Source organism: Macrobrachium rosenbergii, chromosome 51, assembly GCF_040412425.1.
Source record: "Macrobrachium rosenbergii isolate ZJJX-2024 chromosome 51, ASM4041242v1, whole genome shotgun sequence".
Taxonomy (NCBI): Eukaryota; Metazoa; Arthropoda; class Malacostraca; order Decapoda; family Palaemonidae; genus Macrobrachium; species Macrobrachium rosenbergii.
In genome coordinates, this window is record NC_089791.1 from 30,179,140 (window position 1) to 30,194,983 (window position 15,844).

Sequence of the window (15,844 nt, forward strand, 5' to 3'; positions counted from 1 at the left end):
TAGTTTAGAATTGTAAATAAAATTGCTAACATATCAAGAAATATAACAAGGGATTACAAGTGTTATAATAATAACAATGTACAGACATATTGGTAAACTTTCTTATTTAACAAATATTTTACAGAATGACATCTTCCAAAATAAGTTGAAATTTTCCTCTGAAAATATTTCAGTTGTATGTAACATATCTTCTAGAACATGGCCATAAAATGCCATGCTCCTGCTGATCTAACCCTAATTGGTATGAATTACACATTACTTCTCCAAGCCACAATGTGACAGTATTTTAAAATTTAATGGAAAATCAAATGCAAACTATGTATTGCACTTTTTTCGCATAAGGTACAACAGATTTCCAGACAAACATATATATACTTATAAAATTTTTAAAATGGTTAATATTTGTGATAGAAAGTTGGATAGTATTTTAACTACTTTCCAGCTACCCTCAGTAAGTAGTGGCGTTTACAGTTACAGGAAAACTGAATATGAAAACCAGTGAATTGCACATGATTATGCATTTATCTGGAAGATGACAATTGCATGTAAAAAAATCTCATTCATTTTCCATCATAATATCTCAACTTTTGTTCAATACACCTTCATATAACTCTGGACTTGCTGGAGTCTGCAGTCCAAGAGTTATATTAACATTTGGGGTCTCCCCATCTTCTGCAAGTCGATAAGTTCTGGTGTTATTTACTACAAGTTTCAACTCTTTGCATTCATGATTCTCTCTCTCAGCAATAATCTGAAAGGAAAGGTAAAAAGAAATCATTCTAAATTACCACAATACTTTGATGACTTAAGTATACTGTGGGTTAGCAAAACATAAACTTGACCAACACTGGGTGCTTGATCCTAACAGTAGATGATTACAGGTGTATTTTCTTGTTCAGATATAAGGAAAATTATCTAAGAGGTACATCAAATTGATACTACTTTCAACAAATAGCATTATGTATTGGGGTCCTGTACCTGGACAGTATTTTTATCAAACTATGTGAAGACAAAATGATACAATTGATGTAAAATGTCAGACTGCAGAAAGGACAATTAAAAATAGACAAAATACTCTAGCAAAAATTTGCCTTACTTTTAGAAGAGGAGGAAGCTCGATTGTCTGCGGGAGTATTTTAGCTTCTTTTGGCTTGCAATTTTTTAGTGCTTCTAAATATCTATGTTCTTCGTGCTTATGGATCAACTTGAAATCGGTTTTGTAGGCACTTTTGGAAAGGTCCACTACCCCCTCATTCACCCCGCGGAACACTCTCTCAACCAGCACTTTGCCTTTTATATTATCCTGCAGAATTAAGAAAATTAATAAAATATAACAAGAATAATTTAGCATTGCCAGAGAAGGAAAAATTATCCAAACCAACCAGAAATGAGAACTGGATGAGTATGATAACACAACATGCACTGTAATTGATTGAAAAATATGTAATCCAAATTAAAAGTAAATTAAAAGTAACAGTAAATGGTTTAAAAGGTTGCATTCTGCTAATTAAAACAAAAGGTAATACAGGTACAGAAGATTCTGTGCCATGAACAAAGTGCATTAAAACAGAAATCTTCTGTACTGATAAAATTAACTTTATCATCAAAAAATAAAACAATGTACTCTACCTCATCCATGTATGGTCGGCCTGTGTCCATTTGTGGTCGAGCACTTAAAATTCTGTAAAAGGATGGTTCGGGATACCTCTCATGTGCTGATCTTGCCACCATTCTTCCAACGCCAAAGTCCTTTAAATATCCAATTATTTCCCATAGTCTGAAATTACAGAACCAAATATGAACTATAATTAATTATTGATTGATTGATTGATTATAGAATTTAGGCCAAAGGCCAAGCACTGGGACCAATGAGGTCATTCAGCGCTGAAACGGAAATTGACAATAAAAGGTTTGAAAGGTGTAACGGGGAAAACCTCGCAGTTGCACTATGAATCAGTTGTTAGGAGAGGGTGGAAAGTAAGATGGAAGAAAGAGATACAGTAAAAGGGACGCTGCAAAGAACCTTAACTAATGCCTACAGTGCACCGCATCAGGTGCGCTGACAACACTAACCCCCTACGGGACCTATAAAATTATTAAACAATGCCTTAACATCTCTTCATATCACTGAAAACTAGGGTATTTGGAGATACCTGTACTGAAACACTTGGCATGTTATAAATCTTGAAGCCATTGCTTACAAGCTTTAGGTTCCTCTAATCTTTGCAATGTACATATTTTGATATGTGTTTACCCCACAAGCTGTCCTTCCCACTTTAGTACACTATAGGGAATTCTTATACAACATCCAAATTAATGACGAAATTACAAGTTTATGAAAGAATGGTTCATCAAGCACTACTGCTCATGGTGAACATGCTACTTTGTTGCCTCTGCAGGATCAAATGGCTGTTATTATCCACTTTTTAGTGTGCATGTCTAGGCCACACAATGGAGACCTGTAGTTGTCACTGACTATTAGTTACCTTTTACATGGAACCAAGACCTCAATCAGCATGATAAACCATGATATGTAAGGAATAGTTTCTGGAATAATTTACTGTCTGCCTAATGCATCCACAATCTTAGGACAGCCATTTTTGCAGAAAAGAACAAACTTCAAACAAAAGAAAATGTCAAACTCTGGAGTCAAAGGAAATTTTTACCCTCGATATGCCGCCTCCACTGAATGAAAAACCTCAAAAGGGCAACAATCTTTCAAACAGGATTGTTGAGCTACAAATGTGAAGCCTAATTGTGAAATATGAAAACTGAGTGGTAGTCTTAATGGTGAGGAGTCTGTCTCAATTACCTATTTCTTAATAATAAGCATACAAGCTCAAGTCATGCAATAACAGGGTACATTAAGGTGGGTTTCAGGGTCTAAGCAATAAGACTTATGGTACATTAAAGTGGGCTTAATTGCCAGGTAGAACCCAGCCCAAGAACCCTAAAAGGGTTCAGAGGTCTGGTTAAACAAATCATTTATAACTGAGTTAGGTAACCTAACCTAGTTATTTTACTCCATGATTCACAATGCTCTAGGTCAGCTGCCCTGTAGGGGAATGGTGCTGCAAGTTCACCTCCTTGGGGCACTGTAGGCATTACTTAGGGTTCTTTTGCAGCATCCCTTTGGCCCCTAGCTGCAACCCATTTCATTCATTTTACTGTACCTCCATTTGTATTCTCTTTCCCCCCATCTGTCTTTCCACCCTCTCCTAACAATTGTTCATTGTACAGCTATGAGGCTGTCCTCCTGTTAAACCTTTCAAACCTCCTTTCCTCTCAATTCCCCTTTCAACGCTGAATGACCTCACAGGTCCTAGTGCTCTAGGTTTGTGGTGGCTGGGAGATTTCACCTCTCTGGCCAGGTACAATGTATTGGTGTATTTTACTCCACATAATTTATGATGCTCTTGGTTAAATAAGGTTGTGGAGGACCAGGTTTGCCCCCAAATCTTGAGGTGAAACCCAGTGCCAAGGTTAGGTTAGGTTCTTCCCTGTAATTGCCTTTCTTCATCATGTTACAGGCTACATTTGGCTATAGTCTATGTATTTATCTAAGTATTTATTTCTATATGTATTTTTACCATTCTTGTTGGTGTAATTACTCGTTTTTCAGTTTGCTTGAACCCAAAACCCCAAATTACATCTGGGTTTCCAGCACCTCCAAGAATGAGAAATACCTTTGGCCTTTGGGGGTATGGGAAACTTAAATGTGTGCATTGCACCAATAGTAGTGGTCATTAATACATTAAGAGGAATGTAATTTTATTAATAAATGGTTGACGTCTCGCAAACAAGAATTTATCGTGCATTCACCAAAGCAATCCAGAGTTAGGCTAGCCTAGCCTGCGTTGACCCCAAAGCAAAATGTTTGGCTCAAAGTGCAATACTACGAACTAAATGCCCTGTCCGGAGCCTATATACATTAACTCTGCGTCCACTAACCTTTTTCCAACATGATTATGGGTTCGACCAACCAAAATAACCGGCATTGTTAGGAAACAATAAGACGAAGTAATAACGTAATCCGGTCAGCTGAGGTCGATAGGAGACTGACTTTATAACGGCACCTCCATAGCTTTCAATTTCTCATATATATATATATATATATATATATATATATATATATATATATATATATATATATATATATATATATATATATATATATATATATATATATTAAGACTTCTCTTAGTTGGAAAAATCCTTGCATTAGTATCGTTTTTATAAAGGAACAGTATTTCTAGCTGAAGAATTCTATTAGCGATTAATCCTTTAATTAAGCTGAAGAAAATTACTTCATTTTCACTGTCCTGATACATGTATATGTCCTGATACATGTATAGCAGAATCATTCTTCAAATTGCACCTGCTGGCATTACAGTTCATTGGCAATAAACTGTATATTCTTGTTTCATGTATCATCCTTTTCCATCCCTCTTTCTGCATTTGTTCTTGAATCAGCTGGCGAACAGTCCTGTAAAACTGTTTTATTAACTGGTAAAATCATTATGTTGCTAATGACTTTTTTTAGGTGGTTTAGTGTGGACTATATATATATATATATATATATATATATATATATATATATATATATATATATATATATATATATATATATATATATATGTGTATGTGTGTATATGTGTGTATATATATATATATGTGTATATATATATACAGATATCATATAATATTCATTTCATATATATATAATAATATATAAGGAATCATGACTGTTAAAGTGAAGAAGATATATCATAGTCTATCATTAACCTAAACCAGATATCGGTTTAATATTCATTTCACTCGAAGCAATTATCATGACGTAATGGAACAGAATTTTAATGGGTTTTCTTTATATACATACACATATAAAGAAAGCACATTAAAAATCTGTTCCATTACGTCATAACCATCTTGACTATTAGTTTGTGTTTCGAGCGAAAGAAGAAGCTTTTGTTTACTATCATTTCAAATTCTTGAATCTTGACGCGTTTCCGAAAGAAGAGCACGGCGGGGCGGAAAGTCAACCAAGGTAAAAATCTTCGATTATATTTTATTATTATAAATAACACAGTGCAGTCTTTTTCCGGCTCTTAGTCTATTAACATACGCCACTGAAAATCCGTGGCAAAGGTTAGAGTAGCGTTAATATAAATGTTTTGTAGTTTAAGGTATCAAATATTCCCGGAAGGTACCACCTTTGGTACCCGATGCGAGGAGATTTTTGTCAAAATTCAACTTACGGTCTTACTGCGTATCGTAGTTATTTGGGCGAGTCCCTTCAGGTTAGGGCACGGCGACCAAGGTTAGGTTAAGTGAGAGTAAGGGGTCAGGGTTATTGTAGGCATTTCATAGGGAATATGACCTAACCAGACTTAGGCTCCTTTTGGTAGATGTAAGTAGTAGCTCCGCGGCGGCGATTTCCTTCTAACTTGACTTTTTCTACAGTTTTTTGGTAGCTAAATATGGATTTACCTTCAATTTTTGTTCAGTTTTTGTCGCACGAATGTAATTAACCTGTAATTAACCCCTGAAGTCCATCCAACAAGGGGTTTCCATACACGATCTTCACGAGACAGAGCACGGGTACGTCTGTTTGGAACGGTTCATATCCAGTCCGGCAAGTGCAATAACTTGTTAACGTATAGGTACCGCCGCCCCCGGGCCAGTACTAAACACGGGAAGGGACATTCCATTTGGCCGACAACAAACAAATGCACCGCCAGTATCAGAAGCCCTGAAAGTGTAGAAAAAACCAGTTTCCAAGGTAAAAACACGCGCGGAGCTAATACGTAGAATTACCTTCCTTTTACCTAACTTAACCATGGATGCCGTGTTCTAACATGGCTGGGGGCTTTGCCCCCTTTGGAACCCCCATGTGATATGTGACCCCTTACTTTGCATTCTACTGGGTGATAGACTAACTTCTATTCCTCAGTAGTATGCCATCTGGTCCCTGTAGGTTACTTGAGCCAAGATGCAATTCAAATGTTGACTTTAAGAGCCTTTAAATTTGCTACTCCAAGACTACAATAAGCTCCCACATGATATAAGAAGGAATGAAAATATCAAGTTGGTCTAGAAAGAATTAAAAACCCCTTATTTCTGAGTTCTAGTGTATGGTAGTGTGGATTCTAGTTAATATGGAGTGTGCTGTATAAAATCTCAGAATGTCTCTTCATTATTATCTATATATATGACAAGTTGAGCTTGCTGGTCTCACAGAGTGCCTTTGGTGAAGTGGGACCCTTGAAAAAAAAAATGAGATAAACAGTAAAAAGTACTGCCTATTCCTGTAGTGTGTATGTTATCAGAATAAAAAAAAATTATGGTATATCGTAACAGCACTATTACTTTTTATGTATAAAAAAGTACAGCAGTTAATTAGTTCAGTAGTTACAAAATATGTTAAAAAGGCTGGAGTGCAGTGGGATGAAAGTATTACGAAAAACAAGAAAGCTGTGATTTACACTTTTCCATGTGGAAAAGTAGACAAATCTTAATGATTGAGATGTTAAGGATGTATTACAATGGGTAAGAAGCAGTTAGTAAAACAAGGTGGTGGTTATAAAACTACTTGGTATGATGAAGATCAATAGGAGTGCCCAGAAAAAATAAAGTAGCCTAAGATGAAGGCCTAGATTAGGTGGGAATTCATGCAGAAAGGCAGAAGACAGTAGAGAAACCTTGTTGTATGTCTGTAAACGGAAAGCCTAGTGTAAATATTTTGGAAGATGAACAGTAATATATGGGTGTTCAGGAGAGCTGCATTACTTGTTTTTCTTTTAATACTGTTTATTTTCATTTTGCAGATTTTGATCTTTTTTCCCCAAGATTATGATAAGCTTAGAACATCTCATGCCACCTCCCCCTTGTGGGATTATAACATCATACGAAAGTCATGGACACCTTTATTCTGCTGAGCCATCAGAAGCTGTTGTTACAACAAAGAATTGGGTAAGTATTGACTGCTGCAAAAAGAAGGTTTTAGATTGTATGTCTAGAAGTACAAGTCCTTGGTTTGTATCAGTCAGGATTACTGATCAGTTTTGAAAAGATATACTGTATAAAGTGATTATTTTACAGTTGTTCCTTGTGTATTAGTGTCAGGTATAACCTAAAGTTGACACAAATAAGCTTGGTTTCATGTTCCAGTCAGATTTTTACATTCCTTGAACTTTAAAATGAGAGTATACTAATATGCATGCTGTTACTTGCGAGTGTTAAGGATTTTTTTTTATTTTGGAACGGTGTCATTCATTGCTTTTCATAATTTTTTCTCTCATTCTTTTGCTTGATTGCCAATATTCTAAATACATTTCTCCTTTTCATTTTCTCCTCCTGATACACTTTTCTAAGCAACTTCTTCAGATGTTGTTATGAACTTGCTTATGTATAGAAAACAGTTTTGATATCAAGTGAATCTTTTGAATAGGAGACTTTTTCTTATGAGTTTTTCATTTTGGTATCCTACTTTGAAATGCATGCGTCCATCTTGCTGGAGTTTTGTTATTTATGTTGACTCAAGTGGCAGATGCATTGTCACGAATTTAGACAGGTGCAATACACTAATGTATGTTTTTTCCTGTAAGCCGTATCTCATGCGGCCAAATACATTTAGGGAAATCAGTAACTCATGCACCACAATATGATATTCTAAACTGCTAAGGGACATGAAGGTAAAATATATTCATTTGCAAAACTTTGACCAAAGGAGAGAAAGAGGCTAGTTTGTATTGCCGCTAGCTTCATGTCATCCTTGGACAAGGTTTTTAACTTGTAACTTCCCAAGCTAGGGGCCTTGTCGAAGACTGTATAGTCAGAGGCGAAGGGACTCTCCAGTGAAAGGAAAAACCATAATTGCGTATGCTCCCGCAGAGCAGAAAAGGATGTACAGTTTGCCCTGGAAAAAGCTATAGTAGTCCCACTCTTTAATTGTCCTGGTTTATCTTACTGCTGAAGAAGGTGATTTTCCAATATTTAAATTATTGAGGAGATTTCATGTTTTGAATAAACAGTAGTACAGTGCCTTTATATTACTGTTGTTTTACAACTTTTGCCTTTTACGCAGTTAGGGCAACAGTTTGTCGAGGTCACAGTTGGTCAAGAACCAGTGAGAACAGCCCATAGCAAGCAAGAAGCTAGAGATGCATTCTATGCCCATAAGGAAACTGCATGGCAGAGGGTCATGTTTGCATAGTAAGTGAGATACATTTTTGTGATAAGTGGTTTTTCATTTTTCTTTTTAATGACAAATATACAGTATATTTTCTTTATGAATGAGATGTTCCATTGCAAGTGATATTCTATTCCAATGATGAAAATAACTTTGCAGTAGGAACATTTCCCAGTTGCTGTACTAAAATGAAAGTATTTAATTTTTGCTGTGTATATTTGATGCTCTAGACATAAAACAAGGAAGTGAATGTAACCATGAATGTTGAAGCACATTTGACTTTTGTTTAAGGCTCTTGAATATGTACTCTGTACTGAACTGACAACAGCAGCATCACAAGTTTTAATTTAAGAGCATAGCCATGGGACACTTAACCCTAGAATTGAACAGTGAACTACTTTGCGGGATTGAGAGCACTGTTATTTATTTAGAGAGCACTGTTGGCAGGTAAAATAATTTCATAATATCTCGAAGCTTGTTGAATACAAATGGAACGAGTTGCAACAGAAGAGTGACATGCTGCCAGTTAGTTTCAAAACAGTTTAACAGTACCAGTGCAGTATTAATAATACTGGTAATCATATCTCTCAGTTCTCATACGACTTGCCCTGATAATGAACAGGTGGCTCAGCATGAGTTAGTTTACCCAAACTGCACCCATTGCAGTTGTTCCATTTGATAGTAATAAAACTTGCTGACAGATTAACAGGAAGGTCTTATGCTAGTGGTAATTGCTGGTACTATATCTGAAGCTTTTATTGAATTTTTGAGAGAATTTTCTTACTTGCAGTTATGAGGAGGGCTGGGAGGCTACTCTGAAGGAGATTATGGATAGTAGAACTGATGGCCGTATATTACAAGCAGCTTCAAGAATTGCTTCATTTACCTTGAAACTTCTAAAAGTTGTAAGCAAAGTTCAAGAACTTTTCCCATCTCCAAAGAGAAGCATAAGCTCAGCAACTTCTCTTGGTAAGAAGAACTTGTTCACAAATTAATGTACATTCTTTAGACTCGGCAACCAATAGTGTAGGTAGTGAAATAATTTAATACTGAAGTTGATTCCCTTTAAACGAATCTTGCTGGTTCATTACACAGCACATCACAAAGGCCACGTTGAGCTGGCTTGCCTACCCTTTCAGATTTGCATAATACTTGTAATTGTGTATAAATTAGCAAGGTATTTTTAGTTCTGATTAGTGAAATGTTATTGCCTTCGGTCACAATAGAGTCTAAAGAAATAAAATTAATATATTTCTACAAAACTCAGGAAAGCATTTGGGTTATTTTTTGTAGGTGTTTATTGTTCTGTATGATGTCACTCAAATTAGTTGTATATTCTTAATGTAAAATATGTTTGAATATTGAAGATAACAGTGAATAACTTTTTTGAAGCTTGTCATGTTTGAAAGTAAAGTTTGATGATATTGATTTGAGTGTTAACTTGAGCATTTCACTTACTTTGTCACTCATTTTTATCTCCAAGGGTTCATTCATTTTTGCTTCAACAGCTCACGGTACTGGAGGCAGCATTGTAAGCGTTGCTTGGCATCCTCACACGTGCACTTTGGCTGCTGTCTTTTGCGATGACACAGTACGAGTGTTTTCTGCGTCTTACAGCATTACACCCCTCCTTAAACATCGCTTACAGAAGTCAGTGACGCAAATAGCATGGATGTAAGTGAACCTTAAAATTTTGTATATGATATCTGGGGGAAATTTGGTTTTATGGAATGGGATTTTGTATCCTAAGTGTATTAAGAAATACACATTTAATTTGTAAAACTATCAATTACTAGATTATATTCAGTGGTTTTATGGGAACCTAAAGTTCTTTACCTTTAGCAAGATTAAATTTATCACTTTTGAGTCACTGTGTAGTGTTTGCTGCAAAAATATTTTCATGAGAGAAAGACTTGGTATGTTTCAGTTCTTGCTTTGAAAATTTAGTGATAATACACTTATTATGCTCCTACAGGCCATACTCTGCTTCTCAGTTAGCTGTGGGATGTGAAGGTGGTATTTTACTTTGGACCCTTGATCCAGTCAATGTAGTAACACGTCCTTCTGGTTCATGTGTGATGCTCCTCTCTCATCCAAGCACGACTCCAGTTAATGCTTTATCGTGGCACCCAAAGGTATTAGTTTTTATTCAGATTTTATTCTCTCTTGAATGATTTATTTATTACTCAGAGTTTTGCAGGTAAATGTTGCAATTGCATGCAATTTATGGTTTGGAGAGTACACTGGCCATGTGCCAGCTATACGTTTTTATTGAAAATTGATGACAAAGTTACTGTTTTTATCACTGGAACGTTTCAAATTAATTTTAGTGTCCTGTAAATTCAGCATTTGTTCAATTTATGTTCAGTAAATTAAAGGTTTAGTGTGACAGGTAGGTTGTCATTTAGGTTTGTTCAGGTCTGTTTGGAGAAGTGGAAAGATCTCACTTTACCGTAGCTTTGTTTTAGTATACCTTTAGAATAGGCAAAGTAATATGCTGAGCTTTATTTTTGAGAATATACATCAGTTTCATCAGTAACTTGTGTTTCCAGGGTAACTTACTTGCTTGTGTTGGAGACAGCAGCAGTGTGCTATTAGTGTGGGATGTTGGTAGAGAGGTTTCGGAAGTAGCTCATTGTGGAAGACAGGATAGCATCTCAATTGTATTATGGTCTCCTGATGGTTCACGAGTTTTTGTTGGCTACGCATCCAAAACAATGAGGTAAGTGTCCATACTTGAGTTTCTGTTGCATATTATCTTGTTTCCAATCAGTTGTCTTGTTCTGTGAGATTGCAAGTCCTTTTGTCCCGATGAAAAATATTGTTGATAAAGTAGCTACTAATCACACTATGTTAATGCACAGGTTACCATAGAAGAATAAACATTATGTATGCTGTTCTTATTTCAGAGTTTTTGAAACTCAGAATTGGAGTTACGAGTGGTGGAGTCTAGATTCACCAGTCCAGTCAGCAGTATGGTCAGCTAATGGCCATGTGCTCTTGTTTGTGACACAGGAAGAACCAGTTCTATTCTGCATTGGGTTTATTGATGGAGAAGGTGTTGGTGGAGCAAAAGTCGCAGCTCAGGTGGCAGATTTTACCACCAAAGAAGTTACCATTGACTCGTCTGAAAATGTCATGTAAGGATAGTTCGTTGTTGTTACTGACTCTGGTAATGCAAAACATTTCACTGTTTGTTTGAGCACCAAAATAGAAAATATTCACTTGTATCCATTGTAGGTGTAGTTTGGTTATGTAACATCTGTAAAACCCCCCCTAATGTTTATTAAATGGCAAAGTTTATTAAATAATCAACTTGATAAAGCAGATCAAACCTCTGGTTGCACAAAGGCATGCTTTGAAACTAAAAGAATGCCACTCTGAAGTCATTATTTGGTCACACTTGATTGACCCATAGATACTTATTGAATAGTCCACAAGACCATATCCCAGTATGCAGAGAATGCAATTAATACTGACAGTTATAAATAATCCTATGTAAATGTCCAAACTATACCCAACAGGGAATGACAGGTTTTTTAAATAAAGAAAACTGTGTCGGAATCTTTCATCCAGTTATCAGATTTTTAAAGGATTGCAAGTTTAAAATGAAATATGCATTGTTATTGAAGGCAAACCCTTTGTCCCAGCCCTATAAGAGTTAAGTATTTTGACTCTGTGGTCTGGTTGAACAGTGCATTTGAGATGGATATGAAAGATTACATAATGTATGTTAATCTAGTAAGGAATTTTTTTAGTAGGCACTAATTCATTTTCTATTGTTAGTGTTGGTGGTGCTGTTCGTCAGCTAGCCTGGGATCCTCGGAGTGAACGCCTTGCAGTTATATTCAGACAGACAGAGTTCATCGCCCTCTTCCATACAAGTTTTCAGCCTTCTCTTCATCTTGCACCAGGGTAAGAGGTTGATCTTGCTCATGCACATCTGCTGTGGCAGAGTGCTGTAGATAATACTAAAATTTCTTTTGAAAATTCCTTCAGCCATAGCTCTTATTAATTTCTACCTAACTTTCTCATCCACTGCCTCTGGTGTATTTCCACTATGCTGTCCATCTTTGGCTACCTAGCACCAACAAGCTTTCCCACAGGACTTGTTCCTCAGTGAGAAATGAAAATTGGTGCTAGGTAGCCAAAGATGGACAGCATAGTGGAAATACACCAGAGGGAGTGGACGAAAGTTAGGTAGAAATTAATAGAGCTATGGCTGAAGGAATTTTCAAAAGAATGAACTGGTAGGATTACTATATGCAGTTTAGGTTTAGTGCTGTGGTTCTTCAACATTTCTTTTGTTTGGCAGTTTATTTCTTTTGTTGTTTTTAGTGTACGATTGAGATTGTAAGTTTATAAGAGGGAGAGGTTATGTACTGTATGTTCGATTTAGATTTGGTACCTGAAGCTTACACTGAGCTCTCTGTTCTGTTCTTCATTACTGTAGTATGATAGGATTAGTTTTATTTTACAAGTGCCTTTGTACAGCTAATTTTCACATATTTTTCTAGTTAGATTTTTCATAATCCCTGATTCTGCTCTGTCAGGTACAGGTTGCATGAGTTGTAATTGTAAACGCACATAGGCTTACAAATAATAAGGCCTCTTACTTTGGCTAAGTGATGTGGTAAACTATTTTTAATAATAATTTCATAAGTAGATACCAGTTGTTAACGATTAGTATTCTCGTGTGAAGTGCGCTTGTCTGTCTGGAGATATATACTGTAATGCATCACATGCACATTTCAGGGGTTTCGTCAGAGGAGAAATGGGCCAAGTTCCTGTGACAGCTAGCTTTAGACAAAATCTGTCATCTGGAGCAGTTCTTTCTGTAGTAAGTATCAAAACTAATTATTTACATGCAGTTATTTTTGTTAAAGATCTGTTTATATAAGTTTGCTTATATAAAGTTGTATTCTTGATTTTGAAAGTACTTGATGACGTTACTATTTTAGGTGTGGAGTAGTGGCCAGGTACAACACATTCCCATGCGATATGCATCTCTTGGGGTGGTTCGACCAACCAACATCGCTCCCAGCAATATACTCAGTCCACACATAAACCCAAACGTGTCCTTTAACACAAGTTCGTCGGCCAATATTTCTCTAGTTCATCGTGTTCCTTCCCTTCCAACATCACCTCTTGTCGCTGGACTTTTTACCTCTCCATAAGAGGCTCGTGTTCACACGTCATCACCGGGATTCTATACTAACAAATTTGTTTTATTTTATATGCTCAACTGCCGTGTATTTTGTATATTGAATAACAGTACTTTTCTTCATTTATTTCATAGATTTTCAAATATATACTGTAAACAATTTTTAAGTGTTGCTTATTTATTCCTTGTGTCATTGAGGCTTACTGATAAGGGTATTCTAATTGCTATTCATTCATAATGTGTACATGTCATTTGAAATATTCTAGAAAGACTTAAACTTTTAACTTGTAAGCTCCCACAGAATAGGATTTCCTCACGAGAAAAGGAGAAACCCAAGGTAAGTGAATTGAAGCTGTATCTTTTAATATGGATTAAAATTATCACGCGAGAAATAAGACACAAGTACTGTACACTACTGTTAAGATATTAAGGTCTAAACTAATGAACATGAGCACCAGCAGCACTGGAAGGAATATTCTGTAAGCAGAACACCACGTCTTGCTGTTTTGAAAGATCAGCCCACTTACACTTCAGGAAAGAAAGAACACTGTTGAGATGCAGCGTTCCACAGCACAGTTGATTCAAGTCTATCAGACAAAAACAGGAGTAATAAGGACCGAGTAGGGCCAAAGGAGGTTGAATCTTTCAAATATTTTGGATCAATAAGGGATCTCTTTGAGTAAAATCTAGTGAGACTTAAAAAAGTCGATCAAAAATTAATTTTTGCATGACAATAATACTGCATATATGTATAAAATTTGTCAATTTGAGAAAAAAGGTAATATTTGGAGCACATGTTATGGAAGTTCCACAGATGATGAGATAATAAAAAGGAGATGGTAGTGGCTTGGCTATGTCCTTTGCATGACCCCTGGGAGAATAGCATGTGATAGTGTTTCCTGGGCCCTTAAGGACACCACAGGAGTGGCAAGACCAACACCTTCTTGGATGAGAACTATGAGAACCAAGGCTGTAGTTGAGTCAAGATTGTGGAAGGTGAGCACAAGAAAGACAAGCACCAGTGTAATTACAGAGGCCCTTAGCATCACCAGGCAATAATGAACTCAAGTTCCACAGATTAGTATTTACCATCCAGTCACCCATTTTTAATTTTCCTGCCTAAACTACTCTATAGTTAGTGGTCTCTTAGTTTCATTTAGGCCTTTTTAGCCATACAGTAAGGAATGAAGGAAAAGGAAAAGGAGCTAGGTACATAATAAAGTACTTTTGGTTTTTTCCTAGAGTACACACCATAAAGATTCTGCTAGACACTTGCCTCGAACTGGAAATGAAGGAAATGAGAAACGGCTACAAACCAATTTATCTGATTAGGTACAGTATACAATTCTGTAAGGTGGTTATTCCATTTCTAATTTTAGGCCCCTCTATCACCAGCAATCAAAGTCATCTTCAGTATAACCTTACCTGTGGAGAATTACTTGATGTAATTTGGCACTGATGAACAAAATCCATAAAAGGCGGCTTTCTCTAAAGCTTTATCGTCCTTCAGAAAAATTACTGGAGAGGAACTGATGCTCTTGCTTTATTAACAAAGGTTTTCTAACACAACTCTGTTGTTTACCACTGCTGGGATGACATCTGAACTCATACAGGTACCTGGGGAGAAAACATTTACATGAAAACTAGACGGAGTTACCACAAAGTGAATCAAGACTGTCTTTTAATGCTTGACAAAATCCTACTGCCATAAAACATCAATTAAAATGAGAATTGAGAAAGATAAACTGAAACATTGAGTCAAAGTTATCTTTTAAGTCATTAATATTGTACCTATTACAGTTCATGTGCTGTAAGTGACCACGTGATAGACGTGTGCATGTTCAGCAGTGAACATCTGGCAAAATGGGACCCGATAAAGAATTCTAACAGAAGAGAAGAAAGGACTGATTCCGTCCAATCTAACATAGTCCGTAATTATTATACAATGTACTTATTTCTATTTCTGTTATTTCTTTTCACCTTGTCAGTGTTAAGATTTTCTTTTATAACACTTCCACTGCAAGTGAAAAGTTGCCAAGATTTTTGTAAATAACAGTGCACTAATTATAATGGGTTTTTGATAGCATACAAAGGGTGGTTCAGGCCAATTCAGATTTGCCCCTTAGACCCTCAATCTTCACCTTGAGTGCAGCATCTGGTATTATTTTACTTTAATGTCACACCCAGATATTGTAGCTTTCATGCTGTGGTCAAGTTCTGTTAATAAGCTTATTACAAACATCATACTAGAATTTATCACAAATTTACTATGCCGAGATATTTACCAACAAATATTTTTAGCCACCTTGCATTTATGGGGGACCACAGGAGGAATTTGGAGTTTTTGGATAGGGGAATATACAAAACAAGTGAAATGACAAAGACTTAATGTAATATCCCCATGACAGCTTACTTCTGAAGGCTCTAAAGCTGATTAAGATACTTCTTTGAGGAAGGACTTGGCAACCTATGTTAGGTTGCAACCGTTT

At 36.2% G+C, this 15,844-nt stretch overlaps 2 protein-coding genes across 3 annotated transcripts; one reads left to right on the forward strand and one right to left on the reverse strand.

The window, feature by feature from the left end:
* Nucleotides 1-87: 87 nt before the first annotated feature.
* Nucleotides 88-14,920, reverse strand: mRpS34 (mitochondrial ribosomal protein S34). Of its 2 annotated transcripts, none has more exons than XM_067095126.1 (4): nucleotides 14,781-14,920; nucleotides 1,630-1,777; nucleotides 1,097-1,303; nucleotides 88-751 (listed from the first exon to the last, which is right to left on the reverse strand). In XM_067095126.1, exons 2-4 carry the CDS (start codon nucleotides 1,729-1,731, stop codon nucleotides 581-583), a joined length of 480 nt encoding a protein of 159 aa, XP_066951227.1. In that variant the 5' UTR covers nucleotides 1,732-1,777; nucleotides 14,781-14,920; the 3' UTR covers nucleotides 88-580. The 2 variants fall into 2 exon arrangements, with proteins under 2 accessions (XP_066951227.1, XP_066951226.1); XM_067095125.1 differs by lacking the exon at nucleotides 14,781-14,920 and adding an exon at nucleotides 3,952-4,082.
* Nucleotides 4,638-13,517, forward strand: LOC136833236 (aladin-like). The gene is made up of 11 exons (XM_067095118.1): nucleotides 4,638-5,047; nucleotides 6,828-6,972; nucleotides 8,087-8,214; nucleotides 8,982-9,160; nucleotides 9,700-9,865; nucleotides 10,167-10,326; nucleotides 10,744-10,913; nucleotides 11,101-11,331; nucleotides 11,978-12,106; nucleotides 12,947-13,031; nucleotides 13,153-13,517. The coding sequence occupies exons 2-11, from the start codon at nucleotides 6,853-6,855 to the stop codon at nucleotides 13,366-13,368; spliced, it is 1,584 nt and encodes a 527-aa protein (XP_066951219.1). The 5' UTR covers nucleotides 4,638-5,047; nucleotides 6,828-6,852; the 3' UTR covers nucleotides 13,369-13,517.
* Nucleotides 14,921-15,844: the final 924 nt, after the last annotated feature.

Excerpts from the sequence above, each read along its gene's own strand:
- mRpS34 (XM_067095125.1), bottom strand. The coding sequence starts at position 3,998 with ATGCCGGTTATTTTGGTTGGTCGAACCCATAATCATGTTGGAAAAAG. Across the intron at positions 1,778-3,951 it reads CATAATCATGTTGGAAAAAG|ACTATGGGAAATAATTGGAT; the intron begins GTTAGTGGACGC and ends CTGTAATTTCAG. Across the intron at positions 752-1,096 it reads AGCTTCCTCCTCTTCTAAAA|ATTATTGCTGAGAGAGAGAA; the intron begins GTAAGGCAAATT and ends CTTTCCTTTCAG.
- LOC136833236 (XM_067095118.1), top strand. The coding sequence starts at position 6,853 with ATGATAAGCTTAGAACATCTCATGCCACCTCCCCCTTGTGGGATTATA. Across the intron at positions 9,866-10,166 it reads GTGACGCAAATAGCATGGAT|GCCATACTCTGCTTCTCAGT; the intron begins GTAAGTGAACCT and ends ATGCTCCTACAG. Across the intron at positions 13,032-13,152 it reads CTGGAGCAGTTCTTTCTGTA|GTGTGGAGTAGTGGCCAGGT; the intron begins GTAAGTATCAAA and ends TTACTATTTTAG.